The 19,634-nt window shown below is 51.1% G+C and overlaps 1 protein-coding gene across 3 annotated transcripts in view; it reads right to left on the bottom strand.

Moving 5' to 3' along the window:
* Positions 1-19,634, bottom strand: part of TET3 (tet methylcytosine dioxygenase 3) — a 57,287-nt gene that overhangs the window by 16,443 nt on the left and 21,210 nt on the right. For all 3 annotated transcript variants that reach the window (XM_070765633.1, XM_070765632.1, XM_070765634.1), the window contains exons 2-6: positions 12,737-15,350; positions 6,764-6,854; positions 4,158-4,251; positions 3,329-3,537; positions 379-529 (exon numbers count right to left, since the gene is read on the bottom strand). In XM_070765633.1, coding sequence (XP_070621734.1) covers positions 379-529; positions 3,329-3,537; positions 4,158-4,251; positions 6,764-6,854; positions 12,737-15,305 — 3,114 coding nt within the window. In that variant the 5' untranslated portion in view covers positions 15,306-15,350. The remainder of the gene's footprint in view (positions 1-378; positions 530-3,328; positions 3,538-4,157; positions 4,252-6,763; positions 6,855-12,736; positions 15,351-19,634) is intronic.

Raw genomic sequence — 19,634 nt, 5'->3', positions numbered from 1 at the left:
CCACTGGATGATGGATCAACTGAAAATATAGTCTTTAAAAAATGCATTCCGCAGCCCTCAATAGCATTAGACAATGTGGTTTCTTTGTGTCTGAAAATGTAAGTTTCTTCCATGACTAAGACTGAAACCTTGGGAGAAAATCCAATGTACGTGGTTCTTCTTTTCAAGTGAATATATTTGGACTAATCAATAAATGTAGGGGTATTCCTATGACCATTGATTCTTGGGAAAGCCAGAAGCCAGTCTAGGATATTTCAGGCTGTCTTCATGGAGGGAAAGCCCTCCGCCCCACCCTCAAGACCACCGCCCTTCACTCTTGCTCGTCCACTGGTTAAACTGGGAGATGCCAATAAACCCAGGAATGACCAGGACACTGACCTCCTTGGGATTGTCTCCCTGTAATCGGAATTTCCTGGGTGTCTTGCTCCGCGCATATTTGCACCCGTTGAAATACATGCTCCAAGAGCAGCCAAAGGAGAAGGAAGCACCGCAGGTGTTGGAATCCTTGCCTTGACACGCACAGGTTCGGCTGCAATGAATCCAAAGGGAGTGGGGGTCACAGGCTGCCCACCCCACACAACCAACAGCCCAGCGTCGCCAGCAGCGTCTTAAGCAAATAGCAGCTGGCTACATCGCAATTGACACAATAAAGCTAGCACTTGTTGTGGTTGTTAATTCCATTTGCATGCCGCCCGTCTCCGGAGACTCAGGGCGGCTTACAACATATTAGAAATCTACATAAAAATTGCATTCTAAAAACCCACAGCAGATTTGTCCGCCATACATCCTACATTCATTCATTGGGCGGGGCCAGATGACAAACTTTCAGCAGCCCCAAGCCTGCTTTGCGGAAGGCAGGGAGAGTGGGGGCAGTAGGGAATCTCTGGGGGGAGCTCGTTCCATAGGGCTGGGGCGGCCACAGAGAAGGCTCTTCCCCCAGGCCCCGCCAGGCGGCATTGTCGGGCTGACGGGACCTGGAGAAGGCCGACTCTGTGGGACCTGGCCGGCCACTGGGATGTATGATACAAGTATAGCATACTTCTACCAAACCTTTGGATACTAATGACCATGATATCCTTCTGGACCAGCTTCAGGGTCAGGAATGAGTGGCCCCGTGTCCTACTAGTTGCTGTTGATGTGGGGGAGCCAGCGAGGCCTCTGTCCTCCAGGCAGATTTGCCAGGCAGTTGAGTCATGGCCCCTGGACTTGTCTTGGTTGTCCAAACAGCTTCTTCAATTTGAGAAAGTTGGTTAGGGGACCCCAGGCGTGTCCAGTCCCAACCAGGGAAGCTTATGTTGTTATGGATAAGATTGCCCAGCCCCAACAGAGACCTTGCACAGTCTGGAAAACGTCCTTGATTTGTGTCCTGGCAACTTTGACCAAGAAAGCCCCTTCACCCCCTCGCGTCCACTCTGAGATTGGGAGGCTCTGCTTGCAGTCTTGCAGGCCTTACTTACAGTTAATTAAAAGTCCAGTTGGACCACTTGCAATGCACGTCTGTCTGGGCTGCCTTTGAAGGCCACCCAGAAGCTGCAGCTAGTAGAAAATGCAGCATTGCAGGCAGCTGTGGGCCCCTCTTCTGCCCTCAAGGCTGCACAGGTTGCCCAGGTGCCTCCAGATTCAATTCAAAATGTTGCTACCTATATAATTTATAATTACCCATAAAGCTCTCCCTGACACAAGACCAAGTTGTTTGTGGTAGCATCCCTACTAATTAGAGCCCACAGGTTTGGCCTTTTCTGGGTCCCGCTGACTAAACAGTGTCGGTTGGTGGGCCTGCAGGGGAGGGCCTTCTCTGTGGCCGCCCCGGCTCTTTGGTCTTTTACAAGAGTCTAAAGACACCCCCGCCAATACCCAAGAGGGTACATGAGGTCTGGTTTGGGGCAGCAATAGGTAGATCCAATAAGTGGCTGTGAAATTGCCACAAGGCAGGCCTTAGCAGTAGTGCCTCTAACCCAGGTTTGTGTTCATGGAGCACCAGTGATGCTCTAAACATTTCTCATCTGTTTATTTCATAAGCCGAATTAAGTGATGGAAATTGATTAGAAAGGTTATATTCAAGGATGGCTTTAGTTTAATTAAGGATAAATTGCACAATGCTAGTCGTCTTTGCAATCACTGACATTGTAGTTTAATAAGAACGTTTTACTGCCTTTAAAAAAAAGATAAAATCAGGTTGAAGAGGTTTCTTGGTGTTGCATGTAATTGTGGTGGAACTACTTGCTAAAGGAGAGGGGGAAAGTAAGCAGGCCTTCCAGCCTGGCATCCCTTGGTGGGAATCGAACTGAATTGCTCTGGCTGCCATGCCTCCCAATCCCGTGGGAAGAAATGGCACAGACCAGGCGTGGCTCCTCTCTGGTGAGATCCTTGTAGCAGACGTGATCAGCTGTCTCCTTCGGCCCATGGCTAGAACTGCCCCGGGGCCTTGTGCCCGACAGGGACCTGGTGTGTCAGAGCTCAGCTGACTGAGGGCTGGGCTGCCCAGCGCCACCCTCCCTTGGCCATCCTCAGCCCCTTAGGAAGGGAGCCCACTTTCCCTGCTCCGGCTCAGCAGGGGGGACTTCACTGTAGGTCATCTCAGCTGGCTTCATAAGCCAAGGACCAGGCTGCTGCTGGAGGGCTGAAGGTTTCCTTTGTAAAAATGGATGACCTTCGCTTTTCCAGCCAGCATCCACTGAGGAGTCAAGCATCTTAGGTTTGCAGTGCAGAAAAGTTCTGAGTCAAGGCTGGAGTTGACTTGAAATGAAAGTAAATTACAATTAAACTGTTCATTACTTTTAAAGCTTTAATTTTACTTAATGGTATCCTTCTATGTATCATCTGGGCTTTATTATTACTTATTATTCTGTTTGAATATCATATCCCAGCCTAGCGAGGGGCCTGTACTTTATCCTTCTGTACACATGGTCCTCAGTCCTCTTTTACGAGAAGAAAGGAGTCCACTGGAGACATAAAAAATAAGGAAATAAGGAAACAGAAGGGATTCAATGATAAAAAATGGAAATGCCTCCAAGACAGCGGCCTCCCTCTAGGTGGGCTATCAGCTGCCCAGGAAGAAAGGTAGCCACGCAGGAGAGCGTCTATAGGCCAATCCATTGATCAGCAGAAGGTTCTCTTCTAGCAGATGTCTCTCGCTGCTTCAAAACGGTCACTTTTCTTGCAAAAGACCATGTGGGAGCCAAAAGCAAACCCCTTTACTTCTTGGTTCAAAGGCATTACAGGAAGGCAACAACACACCAACGCAAAACAGGGTTGCTAACTCCCGGGAGCCTTCCTCCCCCTCCTCCTCCTCTGCTGCTGCTTTTAGGGAAGAGCCAGACAAACTTACTCGTCATTCAGCCCACATCGCCGAGTGGTTGGGTTTCCGAATTTTGTGAGTGTGTCAGTAAGCTCCTGGTAGAGGGTGTCCCCCAGGGACCGAGGGATCCCTTCCCAAGCCAAGATTAAGATGATAATGACGGCATTCTGGCAGTGGTGGCCGGCACGGTGTCTCACCAGGCACAGCAGTTTCTCCTCCACGTTGTGCCTCCTGATGACCTGGAATGCAAGCACAGATGTCGGTCGGTCCAAAAAGGCACACACACACACAAACACACACACACGCACGTCGCTTCTGTTCCTTTGGCAGCCTGAATGGCCCCCCTGGACAAGGCAACGTGGCAAGAGAGCCTCAGCTGGACAAAGCCGTGCCGTGACCCAGGTTGGGCTTCCTGCAATGGACTTCTGTCCAACTTGGCTGGAGCTCTCTCTTCGGAAGGCCAGGCTGGCTTGGTAGACAAGCCACAAGCCAGAGGACCTGAAGGCTGGACGTTCCCCCATGGCTGCCTGACCCCAACCCCCTCTAAGCACGGGGACTCTGAGATGCCACAGATGAAACACACACCACGTCCTCCTCCTCCTCACCTTTCCTTCTAATTATTTGCAGGGCCAGTCCGATCCAAATGTATCATCTTATATACTCTTATTTACACAACGGAAGTTTAAAAGAGAGAGCACAAATTACACAAACAACGCTGTTCTTTTCAGCTCTTTAACACAGTGCTTCTCCACCTCGGCCCCTGGAAGACATGTGGACTTCCACTCCCAGAATTCCCTCGTCCCGGGGCCAAGAGCAGAGCAGCCCTGCTCTGGGATAAGGTTCCGTTTTTCTCACTGACCCATTTTGCGATAGGGCAGCCGTGAGAGCTCTTTCCTTCCTTCCCGGTATAGATCACCTTTTCAATTCTGATGGCTTCCCCCTTCTCACCGTACCTGGTGGGGAAAAGGTACAACATCAGCACAACAGACATGGATGGCGCTTTCTGAGCACGAATATTTTGAAAAACTTACTTAAAAAAGAAAAAATGCATAAAAATATAAAACAGAAACATTGCATGGAAAACTTTGCAGAATGTAACTTTTACTGTAATACATCAACTTGAATTAGAATAAAATAAATATGGTTTCCTATATGCTAACATGGAGCGGGAATTTCAGCTGCAGCATTGATTTACATATTTGGCAGGAACTCTGGGAAAGAACCAGGAAACTCACCCGAGCCAATTCATACAAGGAAAATCTTTATAAGATGCTCTACAGATGGCATTTCCCCACCCACGATGATGTTAGCTAAAGTGGGCTCAAATCTCTCACCAATGTGTTGGAAATAAATAATACCAGGGACTTATTACCACATGTGGTGGAAATGTCTGAAACCCCGTAGTTTTGGGAATAGGATCATACAATGGTTGGAAGAAATGTCAATGTTTAAGATAGAGCTAAAAGCCGGACTTTTCTTATTGGATTGCTGCTAGACTGGCTTTTGCACACAAATGGAAGAAACACCACCCCCCCCCCACCCCCACCCCCAGAGAAGGAGATATGACCTAAAACAGTCTTGTGCTGAAATGGACAAGCTTACAATGGAACTGAAAGATAAGAATAAATTGGAATATTTTGAGATCTGGGATAAATTGTACCACTGGTGTGAATCGAGGAGGACTGTTGGGATTATGAATCAGTGCCAAGCAGGAAATGTATATATTCTTATGTTAGCGAATAGGAAAAAAAGGGATTTAGGACTTTTTATAAAGTTTGGATATGTATTTACATGTCCATTGTTTTTTAAAAATTGTATTATAAATAAAAACTTTAATGCAAATTGAATTCTAATGATCACGATCAACAGTCAAATGTAAGAGTTGTGAAAGTGTTAATATTTGACTATTATAAGAAGCAAGTTTTAGCCCCCCCCCCCCCCCCCGGTTTGGTTCAGCTGCGTCCTTTCTTTGGAGAGTCTCTGCAGTTTGGGAAAGGTTTTAGTATTCACACAACTTGCTGGACACCCTTGTTCTAACCCACTTAGTTCAGAGGTGGGTTCCTACCTGTCCTAACCGGTTCCTTAGAACCACTAGTCACCTCGTTTTTGCCCTCTCTACCTGCGCGCACCCATGTGCTCTGGGAGGAAGTGAACGGCCGCGAGGGAAGTTAGAACCTGGCCCCCATTTAAGCTTTATGCATTGCGGCAAGGAGGGAAAAGGATTTGGAGGATCAGGCCACGGAGCGATCCTCGGCCTTGGGATGAAGGCAGGGACGGGACGGCTGCCCTCCGCGGGGCGGTCCCCTCCGAAGGCCCTCCTTCCAGGGGAAGCGGCTGCCCCCTTCCCGTGCCCGGAGGTCCCTCCCCTGCCTGCCCTTTCCAGCAGTGCCCTTGACCACCTGAGGTGCCCGGGAGGCTTGGGGGGAGCTCGCTTCGGAGAGGCACTTGGGTGGCCGGAGGCAGTTGCCAAAGTGGAAACCCATCCAGAGAAATGTGGAAATGGCAGAGGAAGACGGAGGGGGCCCATCGGGTCTGCTTTGCCCACTTGCCTTCCAATATATTCAACATGTTCTTATTTTTTGTCAGGTGCAAGCCTGTTTTCACTAAGTCAGTAGCCATCGCCCCCTGGCCCCCGCTGGGCATTGGTTCCAAGCTCCCCTTGCCCTTTCTGGGAACGTCCTGCCTCCTGCATCCACCTCCATGCCTGCCTCAAGGCCTCCTGGACAAGGTTCCCTAGGGGATCCCCACTGTAGCCCACAAGTCAGGCTAAGGGTGGGGGCTATTCACAGGCCCAACACACCATTCTGCTTCAGAACAGCTCTGCGGAATTTGGGGGGGGGGAGAGGAAAGGCTTTAGTTGACATGGGGAATTTCAGCAAAACACAAAATCCTACAAAAGAAAATGCTGAAGGGAGCTGGACAAAACTACCCTGAGATGGACAGAATGGACACAATGCGCGGAGAGTGAATCTCGGGGGCTCCACGTCAGAACATGGGATGAGATGCTTAATCTGATGGCCATCTTCATGGAGCGACCTGAAAGAGGGACTAGAAAATATTTCAAACCATTGAATTTTCAGATGACCTAGAAATGGTGTAGCCCCCCCCCCCCTGCAAATGCATTAGAGGAGTGTGCTGAAACCCAGGGGCGAAGCGGTATTGATCGAGGAGGATCAGCAAGATAAATTTCAATAGGAACAAATGCAAAACCTACAGTAGAGCAGTAATTTAATTATAGGATGCAGGAAGAGAAAGTGGACAGCAATGTATACAAATGGGGTGCGGCTATCTTGGTGGACAGCAAACCGAACATGAGCTAACAGCCTGACGCAGCTGCTAAAAATGCAATCATTGTCATCATAATCCACATTCTGTGTCAAGATCAAGAGAAAAAATTAGTGGCTTCATTTCGTGGAGACATTTTCCTTTCGAATTCTCCAGGGTCCCTATCGTGGTGGGCCTTACCGTTCCTCCATAAGTTCCCTAATGGATGCCACGGTTGGTCCAGATCCCAGATGAGTGTAATAGGGCCCTTCATCTTTTTCCACTATTTGTTCTATTGAGAAAGCAAGAACAAGCAATTAGTCGGTTCGCCTTTTGTGGCCAAGGAATGGAAATCATTGACTGACATGACAGGTCACTCAAGCGACTGTTCTCATACGGAACAAGCACCCAGAGCAAAGTTTAAATGCCCTTTGTAAGTTGGGGACGGACGCTTTCCATGGCACAAACAGTGACAGGAAACTCCAGTGAAATGCTCACTCTTCTGCCTTTGGAACAGAACAGAATTCTTTCCTTGGCCAAGTGTGATGATGGGACACAGAAGGAATCGGTCTTTGGTGCAGATGCTCTCAGTGGACACAAAAGGAAAGATGCATTTGTCAAGAATCATGCGGTACAACACTCAATGATTGCCACAGGGGTCAAATCAGGAAACAATATTAATAAAAGTCTTAAAGATACAAGCAACAAGTTACAGTTATATAGTCATAAGTGGGGGGAGATGGGAGAGAGGAACAAGGAGAGGAACAAGGAGAGGAACAAGTAATAGTAATGCAGCTGTCAAGGTTCCAGGCAGCATCCAAAGTAAACCAGAGTCCAAATCAAAAGTTCCAATTTGTTGCCAGCGCCATCCTCACACCCACACTGGGAAATCTGAATCTGAGTTGCCCACCCAGTTGAAAGTTCATATCCCTTGTCCCCCAGCCACAAACCTTCTATGTTGCCCACTCAGATTGTGCCAGCGTAGCAAGTCCTCCTTCCACTTCCGCCCAGGTGTGTTGGCATAGGATGACCTTGAACCAGTCGAAAGAATGGTTTGTGGCTGCATCTGTTCCCATAAACATCAGGCCTTCTATAGATAGTGTGGCAAGCTGTTAAATTATCACCAACCTCTGCACCAACTTGGCAGGAGCCTTAGTGAATAATTTGACAGTGGTGATGGGATTGTTTAGCAGAGTGATGATATTTGGGGGGGAGAATGTTCTAGTTGTCTTGGTGTGCAGTGCTCTGTAGCGTCGTTTTGAAGGTAGGAGTTGAAACAATTGCAAGGGGTCCATAAATATTTTCACAGCCCACTTTTTGACTCCTGCAGTGTACAGGCCCTCAATGGAAGGCAGGATGGCAGTAAATGTTTTTTCTGCGGTTCTGACAGACCAAAGATATTTCAAAGAAGTAAACCTTAGAGTGAAGGGAAAGTACTTTCTGATTTATTTATTTATTTATTAGATTTGTATGCCGCCCCTCTCCGAAGACTCGGGGCGGCTCACAACAACAGAACAATACAAATCCAATGGCTGAAAACAATTTTAAGCCCTTAATATAAAAAACAATCATACGTCAATCATACAAACCGTACGTAAAGCGCGAACGGCCCAGGGGAATCAATTTCCCCATGCCTGACGGCAGAGGTGGGTTTTAAGGAGTTTGCGAAAGGCAAGGAGGGTGGGGGCAATCCTAATCTCTGGGGGAGTTGGTTCCAGAGGGTCAGGGCCACCACAGAGAAGGCTCTTCCCCTGGGTCCTGCCAGACAACATTGTTTTGTCAAAGGGACCCGGAGAAGGACAACGGTCTGTGGGACCTAACCGTTCGCTGGGATTCGTGTGGCAGAAAGCGGTCTCGGAGATATTCTGGTCCGATGCCATGAAGGGCTTTATACGGCCCCTTTACTCCCTGTCTCCTTTCACCTTTCAACCAATTAAACATTGGACAGTCGATTGCTGCAATAGTATATTCAATTGTTTAAAAAAACATCCAACAAAAGATGATTAAAGCAAACAAGAAAACTTCTAGGACAGTGCCGCTCTAAGGACCAAGCAGCACTAATGCCTGCATGATGGACAGCTCTGAAATCACACATTGGCCCAGAGACCCCGAGCAGGTGCAAAACGGCCCCTCCCTGAGCAGCCCCCATTCATCCCACCCAGCTCTGCCATTCCAGCGTGTTTCCACAAGAGGCTGACGGAGACGGCCAAGGCCCCAAAAGGCCCCAGGAGACAAAGCCCCCCCCTTTCCCTGCAGCCCTTCTGGGATGGGGGGGGGGCCTTCGGCCAGCTCAATGGCTTTGCAGCACCAAAGGACGATGTGGCCCACCCTCTCCCAGCCCATCTCAGGGAAACGGCCGATGGACCCAGGTCAGATTTATTTATTTATTTATTATTTAGATTTGTATGCCGCTCCTCTCCGAAGACTCGCAGATGCATTTAAACAGAGCGTCCCCCCACTCACCACTCCCCATTCTAAGCCCCCTACCACCTTCGCTTCACGGGAAGGCCACAAAGCCATGCAGGAGGCCCCATGCCCCCTCCCATCCCCCCCAAAACCAGAGCACGACAGTCTTAAACAGACTGAGAACTAGACTTGGAGGGGTGGGTGGGTGTAAATGCTGGGTTAGAAGTTGCAGCCCCTGTCCAAAGCCTCATCCCAACACAACGAAGCAGAGGTGATGGTGAGATGCTGTGGTGATTTACCATGCAGAATTCAAACAGACTGTTCCAGCATAAATTACAAGCTGCCCAATTCTTTTTGGGCCAGCCAGAGAGTATTTTTTTAAAGAAGAGTGGGATAAAACAGTTTAAATAATTTCTTTTTAGGAACTCAGCTACACAGAATCATCTAAGGCTTCGCCCTCATCAAGGACCACAGAGGGCTGTGAAGTGGGCGCAGGCACATTTCAAGGACGAGGGCTTGGACCTCCAAGCTTCACACAAACTGCCTTTCAGCCAATCTTGATTTCAGAATTCGATTTCTTGATCTGCTGCAAGAACAGACTTGGCCTGCTGACAGGCTTCCCGTGGTGAGCCCCATGGCAACTCCCTCCCCATACGTTGTATTTAAATGGCTGGTCATTCACTGCCATCAGCTCCAGCCTTGAGCCTTGCTGAGAGCTTCAGAGTTGGCGGTGGCCTCCTCCGCTTCCTATTCCCAAAGTACAGGAACTGAAAACTGAAATGAAAACAAAGCATATTCTGTCCTCCATGTGGACTAGTAGCCCCAGGGCTGGTTTCAGCATTTGCCATGGCAGGGAAGGTGATTAAGTCAAAGCCTGAGGTTTTGCAGCCGGTCACTTCAAAGACCACTTGAGAGATGCTGAGCTCTGCTGCTCTCATTCCACAACATCTCCTCCTTTCTAGGTTAAGTTTAGAACTAAGAAAGTAATCCCCCCCCATCATCATCATCATTTATTAGATTTGTATCTCTAGAACACCACCCGTGCAGAGATCGTGGCCAAGTCAGGTATCACTGCTTGTCTGGGAACCCAGAGGTGGCTGCAGGCCAGTCTGGGAGGCCAAACCCCACCCTGGAAGAAGGCCCTCAGGAGGCTCCACACCGCTAGGCTCATGACATCCGTCACCTGAGTGGCTGGGTTCACACACTGCTTTTAAGGTATGGTTTGTTCAACAAGCTACCTTTGATTGCCATTATAAATCATAACTAACTAGCCACACTGGCTCAATTAATGCAACACACCAACGTAAACCAAACAACCTACAATTGTGGGGTGTCTGTAGCATGCCAACTAATTAAGATGCAGTTGACTCGTGGGCCCCCGTTAATGTTACAGATCGAGGGCTGGGCTGGAAACATGCCTTAGGCACCAAAGCCAGCCGAGTGACCCTGAGCGAACCCTCCCCTCCTGAAGCAGCAGGGGGCAATGGCGAGCCCCTTCCAAAATCCTTTCACCCTGCCAGGTTCTGGTGGGTGGTGGCCTCCTCCGAAAGGGCAAGCAGGCTATCCAGATGTCCCCGTCTTCCTACCAGTGAAGCCGTTCCCCCCCAAAAAGGCTCTCTGCGAACTCCCCACTCGAGAAGAGCTCTCGCCCCCCCATAAATAAGACTCCAAGAGGCCGAGACCCAGGCGACGCTGGGCAGCTAGCAGGCTGGACCGGGTGGGCAAAGGGCCTTGCGGCAGCTGCTCAACCTGAAGAGAGAGACACAAGGGCAAACTGGACATGCCAGGTGGAAGAGTCCCGAGGGAGAACTGAGGGGTGGGAAGCAAGAGTGGGCTTGTGAGTGGCGCTCGCCCGCACCCCTCTCTTCCCCAGGTCAGGCTGCTCTGGCGCTTCTCCTTCCAACCAGGGAGAAACAAAGCCTCCAATGACCCAACAGGGTCTCCTCCCCCCCCCCCCGTGAAACAGGAAGTGCTGTCCAGCAGAGAGGGTCAATGCAACCTTCCAGCCGGATCTCCAGGAAGTGGCATTGGGCACGGCTGCCCTTCCTCAGGACCAGGCCAAATTTTACGTCCTTGTTGGGGGCAGTTACCTGCGGAGTCCAGAGGGTTGTGAGCAAGTTGCTCTGTCCCAAAACTCCGCTTCCACCTTGCACCCCTCAGAGCTGGGAGAGAAGCCCCCCCCCCACTTCCCTGTCGGGTGGGGGGGGAGGAGGACGGCCCCTGCCAAAGTGCAACCTGCTCAGGGGCTGCGCTGGGAGGAGGCTGCCCACTGCCCAGGGAGCGCTTCCTATGGAACTTGACCGCATGCAACAATACAAGGGGAAGTGGAGGGGGGATGCTTTCCCTGCCCCTGCAACACTTTAGCAGCAAACTGGCCTTTCACGTGCGTTCTGCCTTTCAGTTAGTAGTTTAAAAGCAGGGTAAATCCCCCCAACCCCCCCAACCCCAAATAATACCTCGAGCAAGGAATGATTGTGCTGTGGTCACTGATGGACTGGCTGCCTCTACACACTGCCTTTCTTCTGGGATTGGGGTAAACGAGGTCTCCGCCTACTTTATCCTCACACTCTCCGGCCAGATAGGATTGCTTAGAGAGAGAGTCAACTGGCCCAAACTGCCCATCACACTCAGTGACCGAGCGGGCACTTGAGCCTGATTCTCTAGTTCTGTGGCTCTCCACCTGGGGGTCAGGAGCCTTGTGGGGGGTCTCCTAAGAAGGCCCTGGGGGGAAAAGTCAACTAAAGTTTCTATTCTGGCGCCTTGGAACCTATTTTTACAATCCGACCAATCGGGCGTTTAGAGTGGGGGTGTCCCTTTGACCTTCCTGCCAATCAGCTCAAAGCCCTGTTGGGAGAATTGGCGCTAGGCTTATGGTTGGGGGTCACCAAAGTATGATGAACTGTATTAAGGGGTCGTGGAATTAGAAAGATGGAGAACCACTGCCTAGTTCTAATCCAGCCTCCGAATGATCACAGCATTTTAGCTGTCACAAACTATTTGTCATATTTGTAGAGAGGAATGTTGTCAATGTCACACATCTATCTGACCTGGCCTGTTTTAGGGCTGCAGAGCATGAAGTGGTTAAACTCCTTTGGAAGATTTGTTTATTTAATTTATATGCTTCCTTGACCATCTCCCTATCAAGTGACTCAGGACGGCTAGAGATTCTGGCAAGAAGAGAACCCACTGTCCCATTTCACTCGTCATCGCGGTGACTGCTGACCCTTCAGAGGGTCAGGCGCAATTGTGATTGGCCTGCAGGTTCTGGAGAACCGGTGGCGGACGTTTTGAGCAGTTCAGAGAACTGGCAAACACCACCACTGGATGGGCCCAGGGGTTGGGGCGGGGAGGGAGCGGGGATTTTGCAGTATCCTTCCTGTGCCACACCCACCAAGCCACACCCACCACGGAACGAGAAATCGGTTTTCACCATCGGACTGGTTGTAGGTTGGCTGATTTTAAGCCTCATGAAGCAGCTCCCTCGTTTCTGTTCCAAGCGTTGCCAATGAGGCCTCACACACTCACAGGCAGCCAGAGTGCAAGACCCAGGATGAGGGCGAGGGGTCAGCGCAGCCCCTTGTCTCTCCCGCGCCCACCAGCACACCCCTCGCGTTTCCATGCCTGGCCCAGTGGAGGAAATGGGGGAGGGAGGGCTGTCCCTCCCCATTCTCATCCCATCCGTCCCCTCCTCTCTGCCCAAGGGAGCCAACCTTCCTTCCATTTTTGCAAAGCCCGCGGGTCGGGGTGGGGGGGGCGTCTCTGACTTACCCACACAGTCGCAAGTCGGGAACTCGGCCTGAGCACGCTTGGCAGGGGTGTCCAGCAGACTTTTGGTTGGGGTGTCCAAGTATTTCAAGGGAGATTCCAAGAACCCGCTGAGAGTTGGCGTGAGGGGCTCTTCGTTCTTGGTGGGAGTTCCCTCCAGGGCTGCTGGGTCTGCGCTTTGGTTCTCTTCAGAGTAAAAGCAGGTAGTGGAGACCACTGTGATAGCACCAGACGACTCTATTTTCACGTGTTTCGGGGACCGAGTGGCAGAGGGGCTTTCCAAGGACGACGCGGCCCCCGGGGAGAGGGAGGATTTGAGACCCGTACTGGGAGCGTCGGCCCAAGGCTGCGCACCCTCCTGGGCTGAAGGCGGGAGAGCGACGACCCCCGGGCCCTCTGGTGGCTCCTGAGCCTGGCTCAGAGAAGAGGGGGGCAGCCGCGGGGACGGGGGCCGAGCTGGCAGGGGCCCTTCGTGGAGAAGCAGCGGGGTTGGAAGATCCGGATTCTGGAAGGTAAAACCGTCCCCAAACTCCGTCTCGAATTCTTTGATGAACTCCTCCAGCTTCTCATCCACTGCGGCGGGGCTCTGGGTGGGGAAGGGAAGGGCAGCCGAGGGGAAGGCTTCCCCGTGTCCACCGCTGCAGCAGGCCGCAGCAGAGGAGCCCGGAGCAGAGGGGTGCCTGGCTAGGGGCACAGCGTCACGGGGAGAACTCTCCGGGAAGTAGCGCTGGGCCTCCTCCCGGCCGGGGTGGCGGGTTTCCTGAGTGTGGGAAGCTGGGCTTCTGTTTTCAAGTAGCTTCTGCAATGGAGACTTCTCCGCCAGGCCGGTGGCCAACGAGGCTGGAGACAAGAACTTGGTTGGGGTGGAAGGGAGCCGCTGTCCCGGCTGGAGCTCTTCGCTCAGGTCCCTGAGCGCGGCAGCTGCCCGACAGCCCTCCAAGCTGATCTGCCTGGCAGGCAGGAAGAGGGGCTGGGAGTCCTTCTGCCGGGACCGCCTGATCTGGACCTGCTGTCGGAAGGGCTTCAGGGGCCCAGCCTTCCCGGGCTTCTTCTTCTTCCTCTCCTTGGCCGGCTTCTCCGGGGGCTGCTTGGCCGGCAGCTGGGCCTGAGTGCTGGGAGCCCACCAGTGGGGCAGCAGCTCCTGCGGCCCCCCCTGGGCCCCGTTCTGGTCCAGGAAGAGGCTACGCTTGTGGTGGAGGTGCTGCTGCAGGGCCTTCTGGGCTCTCTGGTGGAAGCTGCCCTCCTGCAGGAGCTGGGACAGCTGGGGGCTGGAAGAGGGGGAGTGGCGGCAGCCGGCGTGGGCATCGTTGTCCCTGGGCTCCTGCTTTGGTTTCCCCCCTCTCGCCCTGCCTGGGATTCCTCCCGGCTGCTTGAAGATGGAGGGCAGGCAGCCGTTTGGACTGCCCAGCAGCTGCTCCAGCTCCGCCATGGTGTCGCTGACCAGGGAGGAGGGGGAGGGGCTGGCGTGCAGGTCCCACCCCCTGGCGTGGCCCTCCGCTCCCTCCCTCAGCCGCTCGGGGAACTCTGCTTTCAGGGGGGTCAAGTTGCAGGCGGGAAAGAGGCCGTCCGATTCCAGGTGGCCGTTGCTGCGATCAAGGCAACAGGGGGCTTCGTCCTGAGCACCTTTCACCCCCTGTGCCCAGGAGGGTGAGGCAGGGGGCAGGCGGGGACCCCCCTCAGGCCTGGAGGGGTGGCTCTGGCACAGTCCAGCACTAGACACAGGTAGCACCATGCTGGGGTGGTGTGCCGAGCTGAGGGGGGGCTGCACGGGGCTCCCAGGAGGGGGCAGGGGCCCTTGTGTGGCCGGCTCTGGGAGGGCCGTGGAGAGCTGGGTGAGGGCTTCGATGGCAATGGCCGTCTGGAGGCTGATGTTCTTCTCCTTGGCGATGCTCAGTGCGCTTTGGGAAAGGGGGAGGGCTTCCAGGGGGCAGAGGGTCGCCCGCTCGCCTGGCCCCTGCTGGGCCTCCTCCGCACACCCGTCCGAGGGGGCCTGGCTGGTGAAGGGCTGGGCCACGCGGCTCCCCTCTTCCCGGGCGGCCGACTGGATCTTCCTCTCCAGCCACTCCAAGTAGTCTGGGCACTCGGGACCATCACAGTTGCAGTTGGGGGGCTTCATGCCTCGCTTGGCCAAGGTAAGTGCAGCTTTCAGGGCCTTCAGGTCCTCGATCCCAGGGCAGCGGTTGGGAGGAGGCCCGGCCAGGCCCTCCTCCGCCTCCCGGTTCATCTCGGCATTGAATTTCTCGTACAGCCGCATGCTTAACGCGGAGGGGGAGGCGAGAGGGGCCAACCCATGGGAGGACATGGCAGCCTCTGCGGCTGCTGAGAAAGCCACCAAGTTCTGAGCGTCCTCCAAGTTGGCATTGCTAGCAGAGGAGCTTCCCTGACTCCGGACGGCAGGTGGGCTCTCCCAGGTGACCCCCTGCTCGGTGTGCGGGCTGCCAAGCCACATGCCGGGATTCATCAGCATGCCCCCCCCTGCCGAGGCTGCCCTCCCTCTGCCATTGGCCAGGCCGGCTGGGAGGCCCTCGCTCAGCTCCCCTTCTTCGGCATGGCTAAGTGGCTCTTTGTCCATGTGGCCTCTTCTGGGTCCATCAACCGAACTGCTGCCCAGACCAGTCTGGAAAGGAGATCACAAAAAGGAAAAAAAAAATTAGTTTGAAAATGGTGGTTTCCTTTTCGTCTTTTCTACAAAACACTGGCAGCATTTTTAAAATGATCAAATGGAGTGGCCTACATTTCTGTGGACTGGCGATCAGCCCATTTTGACCCCCTAGTTCCCGAGCCTGCAACTCCATAGTCTCGGAGGTCCCCCCCACCCGCCCAACAGTGACCGTTTCATGAAACCACCACCACAACATCCAAGAGAATTCCAGAGGTGGTGATTGAGATGCTGGCCTAGAAACCAGGAAGTAGTGTGGGTGAGTGGCAGTCCTGCCTTAGGCCCTTGGGAGACTCCCAGCCCAACCAGGCTCACAGGGGTTCTGGGGGGGGGGCACGAAGTAGGTTCGCCTCCTTGCGTTACTTATCAGGTCGGATAACAATCTCTCAAATATAAGTTTTCATAAGTGGCGTCTATGAGTTTTATCAGATTCCACGTAGGGATCCATAATCACAATAACGTGATTCGGCCATTAAAATATTTCTTATTTAATTTTGGGATTTCAGGGAAGTCCTCTGAGGATGTTACACGTGACCTAGTGCTCAAAGGCACCCTTGCCAGAGCCGGGTTCAAAGGACCCCCATCAACACTTTCACTGACAACAGCTGGAAGCAGCTGCTCAGAGACCCACAGGAAAGTCCCAGGAAGGCCCATTGGGAGGGGGAGGGGGAGGGAGGCAGCACCGCTCGGGTAGGGAAAGAGTTAAAGGACTTTGCTAAAGCAAATGCCAAAGCTCCCACCGCCCACTTTCAGGAGCTCAACCCCCCCCCCCCACCCATCCCCCAGGTTGCCTCTGAGCTCTTCCTGCAGCTGCTTCAGGGTCCTGGGTCAATCTTATCCGCATGTCACATAAGTTGACAACAGGATGCAACTCCAGTGCAGTGTAAGAAGCCAGCAGCTCCATTTCACCAGAGCTATTGCTTGCTATTTGCTTTAAAATTCTTACAAGTGAAGTTTGGAAACAAATATAGAAGCTGAACTTATAATGAGACTGAATAACCTGAAGGATGAGACTTGTGGTTTCGTTTGGAGATTTACCTATTTTTCAAGTCCTGTATACATGCCATATCATTTATTCTTCCATCCTGAAAATAAGATATGGGCCCCGTAGTTAATATTCCAGAAAATAGCCAACACTCTTAAGACTTATGTAGAATGTTTTAGGGATAGAAATAAAGCAGAGACAGAAGTGTAGTCCAAGTCAATTGAAGCGCTGGGCTTCCCCTACCTCCCCTCTGTTCCTGACCGACACTTGTCTTTCTCATGTCTTTCTCCGATGGAAGAGGAGTGAGGCTCTTACGCTGTTTCTCTCCGCCAGTGTGGGGTCCATCCCTGTATGCTGGCAGTTTCATTGTTTCTTATGTGTAGCTAACAGGGAGAAATGTAGGAAATTCCAGGCATTTTGAATGCTGTGATCACTCACAGATTTAATGGCTGGAAAATTTTCCAATTAAAATCCTAAGCAAAGGTTTTATTAGGAAGAATGAATCCAAGACATTTGATCCTGGACACATCAGAGATATGGGTAAGGAGGATGTGTGTGTGTGTGTGTGTGTGTGTGTGTGTGTGTGTGTGATGTTCCTTCAATATACCAGGGTGATTCGACACAAAAAAACCCCATGTAACCCTTCCCTGGTACAGAGCTGAAGGGATTGGATACTGTAGCCTAGAGGTTAATTCTCTGCCTTACAAGGCAAAGGTTGTGCAAGTTCAAGTCCCAGTGAGGGTATGGCTAGCTGATGAGGCCAGAATAAGGCCGAAATAGATCCTAATCTCCCGTGATGGTCAGCTCATTTCCTGGTAAGGCTCGACCTTAAGATGCCCAACCTTATAACTATTTTTAATATTAGATTTGTGCTTTGTATTTTGTTATAAGCCGCTCCGAGTCTTCAGAGAGGGGCGGCATACAAGTCTAATAAATAATAATAATAATAATAATAATTATTATTATTATTATTATCATCATCATCATAACCTTCACTGCAGGGAGGCGGAGACGATTCCAGAGGGAGCTTGGGGAGATACGGGATTTCCTTGTTCAGCGTCTGCCTGGAAATTTCCTTCCTTTTGACATTTATCTGGTTTTTATGTTACTGTTTCCCGCATCCTTGCAAGTCTCTCTGCAAAAGCCAGATTGCTGGGGAGGGGGGTTGTTGCCCACGGTGGTGTTGAGCAGGAGGACGGGGACACAGAATCAGGAAGCCAGAGGGGTGGAAGGGACCCCCAGCGTCTAATCATGTCAGACTAATCTCATTGAATTCTTTGACTATGTCACAAAGGTGTTGGATGAAGGTGGTGCTGTGGATATTGCCTACCTGGACTTCAGCAAAGCCTTTGATACGGTTCCACATAAAGAGCTGATAGATAAATTAGTGAAGATTGGACTTAATCCCTGGATAGTTCAATGGATTTGCAGCTGGCTGAAGCGTAGACATCAGAGAGTTATTGTTAATGGCGAGTATTCTGAGCAGAGTCAGGTTACAAGCGGTGTGCCACAAGGGTCTGTTCTGGGTCCTATTCTTTTTAATATGTTTGTAAGTGACATAGGGGAAGGTTTGATAGGGAAGGTTTGCCTATTTGCCGATGACTCTAAAGTGTGCAATAGGGTTGATATTCCTGGAGGTGTCTGTAATATGGTAAATGGTTTAGCTTTACTAGATAAATGGTCAAAGCAATGGAAACTGCAGTTTAATGTTTCCAAATGTAAAATAATGCACTTGGGGAAAAGGAATCCTCAATCTGAGTATTGTATTGGCAGTTCTGTGTTAGCAAATACTTCAGAAGAAAAGGATTTAGGGGTAGTGATTTCTGACAGTCTCAAAATGGGTGAACAGTGGGGTCAGGCAGTAGGGAAAGCAAGTAGGATGCTTGGCTGCATAGCTAGTGGTATAACAAGCAGGAAGAGGGAGATTATGATCCCGCTATATAGAATGCTGGTGAGACCATATTTGGAATACTGTGTTCAGTTCTGGAGACCTCACCTACAAAAAGATATTGACAAAATTGAACGGGTCCAAAGACGGGCTACAAGAATGGTGGAAGGTCTGAAGCATAAAACGTATCAGGAAAGACTTCATGAACTCAATCTGTATAGTCTGGAGGACAGAAGGAAAAGGGGGGACATGATTGAAACATTTAAATATATTAAAGGGTTAAATAAGGTCCAGGAGGGAAGTGTTTTTAATAGGAAAGTGAACACAAGAACAAGGGGACACAATCTGAAGTTAGTTGGGGGAAAGATCAAAAGCAACATAAGAAAATATTATTTTACTGAAAGAGTAGTAGATCCTTGGAACAAACTTCCAGCAGACTTGGTAGATAAATCCACAGTAACTGAATTTAAACATGCCTGGGATAAACATATATCCATCCTAAGATAAAATACAGAAAATAGTATAAGGGCAGACTAGATGGACCAGGAGGTCTTTTTCTGCCGTCAGACTTCTATGTTTCTATTTGGTCCAACTCCTTGGTCAGCATCCCTGGCAGCTGGCCACCCGTTTCTGTCCCAGCCCCTTCAGCGAAGGAGAGTCCACCAAATGCCGAGGAAGGCCGTGTCATGGGCTGCCTGCTTCAGCCTTCAGAGCTCCTTCCTGAGGTTTGTCCAAAGTTTATTTCCTTGCTGTTTAGCTCTCTTCCTTCTCGCCCCCTATTCTGAAGCCAGCGGAACCGACCTGCCCCGTCTTCTGACTGAACCCAGCCATTGATCTCCTGGTGCCTCTCTTTTCCCAGCCAGCCACATCCAGCATGTCTAACCACACTTCCTAACATCTTCTCTTTATTGTCTTGGATGTTTTTCTCACAGTAGACTCCAGTTTGTTCATTTGTTACCCACTTTTTACACTTGATTAGTAATTCCAGGTAGCAAGCTTCCAACCTGCTCTTCTCCCCCCCCCTCCAAGAACACAGTCCCTGCGAGGTGGGACAGACGGAGAGATCTAAGTTCCTGACCAACTTAGCTGACAATTTTGTCATCCACAAGTTAGAGGCGGAATTAGAGGGTCAACTTTACTGGACTTAAAATTCTTACTGAATGAGATGAAATGAGAGAGGGGGTTGAAGTTGCGGGAGGATTGGGGGAAGAGTGACCATGACATATTGGAAAGAAAGCTGAAACAAACACAGGCAATAGAACAAACCAGTGTCTTAGATTTTAAAACAGCTGATTCCAGCAATCTCAGAGAGAGCTCGGGAAGAATTCCATGGATGAAAATCTTAAAGGGGAAAATAACTCAAGAAGTT

Source organism: Erythrolamprus reginae, chromosome 12, assembly GCF_031021105.1.
Source record: "Erythrolamprus reginae isolate rEryReg1 chromosome 12, rEryReg1.hap1, whole genome shotgun sequence".
Classification (NCBI taxonomy): Eukaryota; Metazoa; Chordata; class Lepidosauria; order Squamata; family Dipsadidae; genus Erythrolamprus; species Erythrolamprus reginae.
This window is presented reverse-complemented; position numbering and strand designations above follow the sequence as displayed.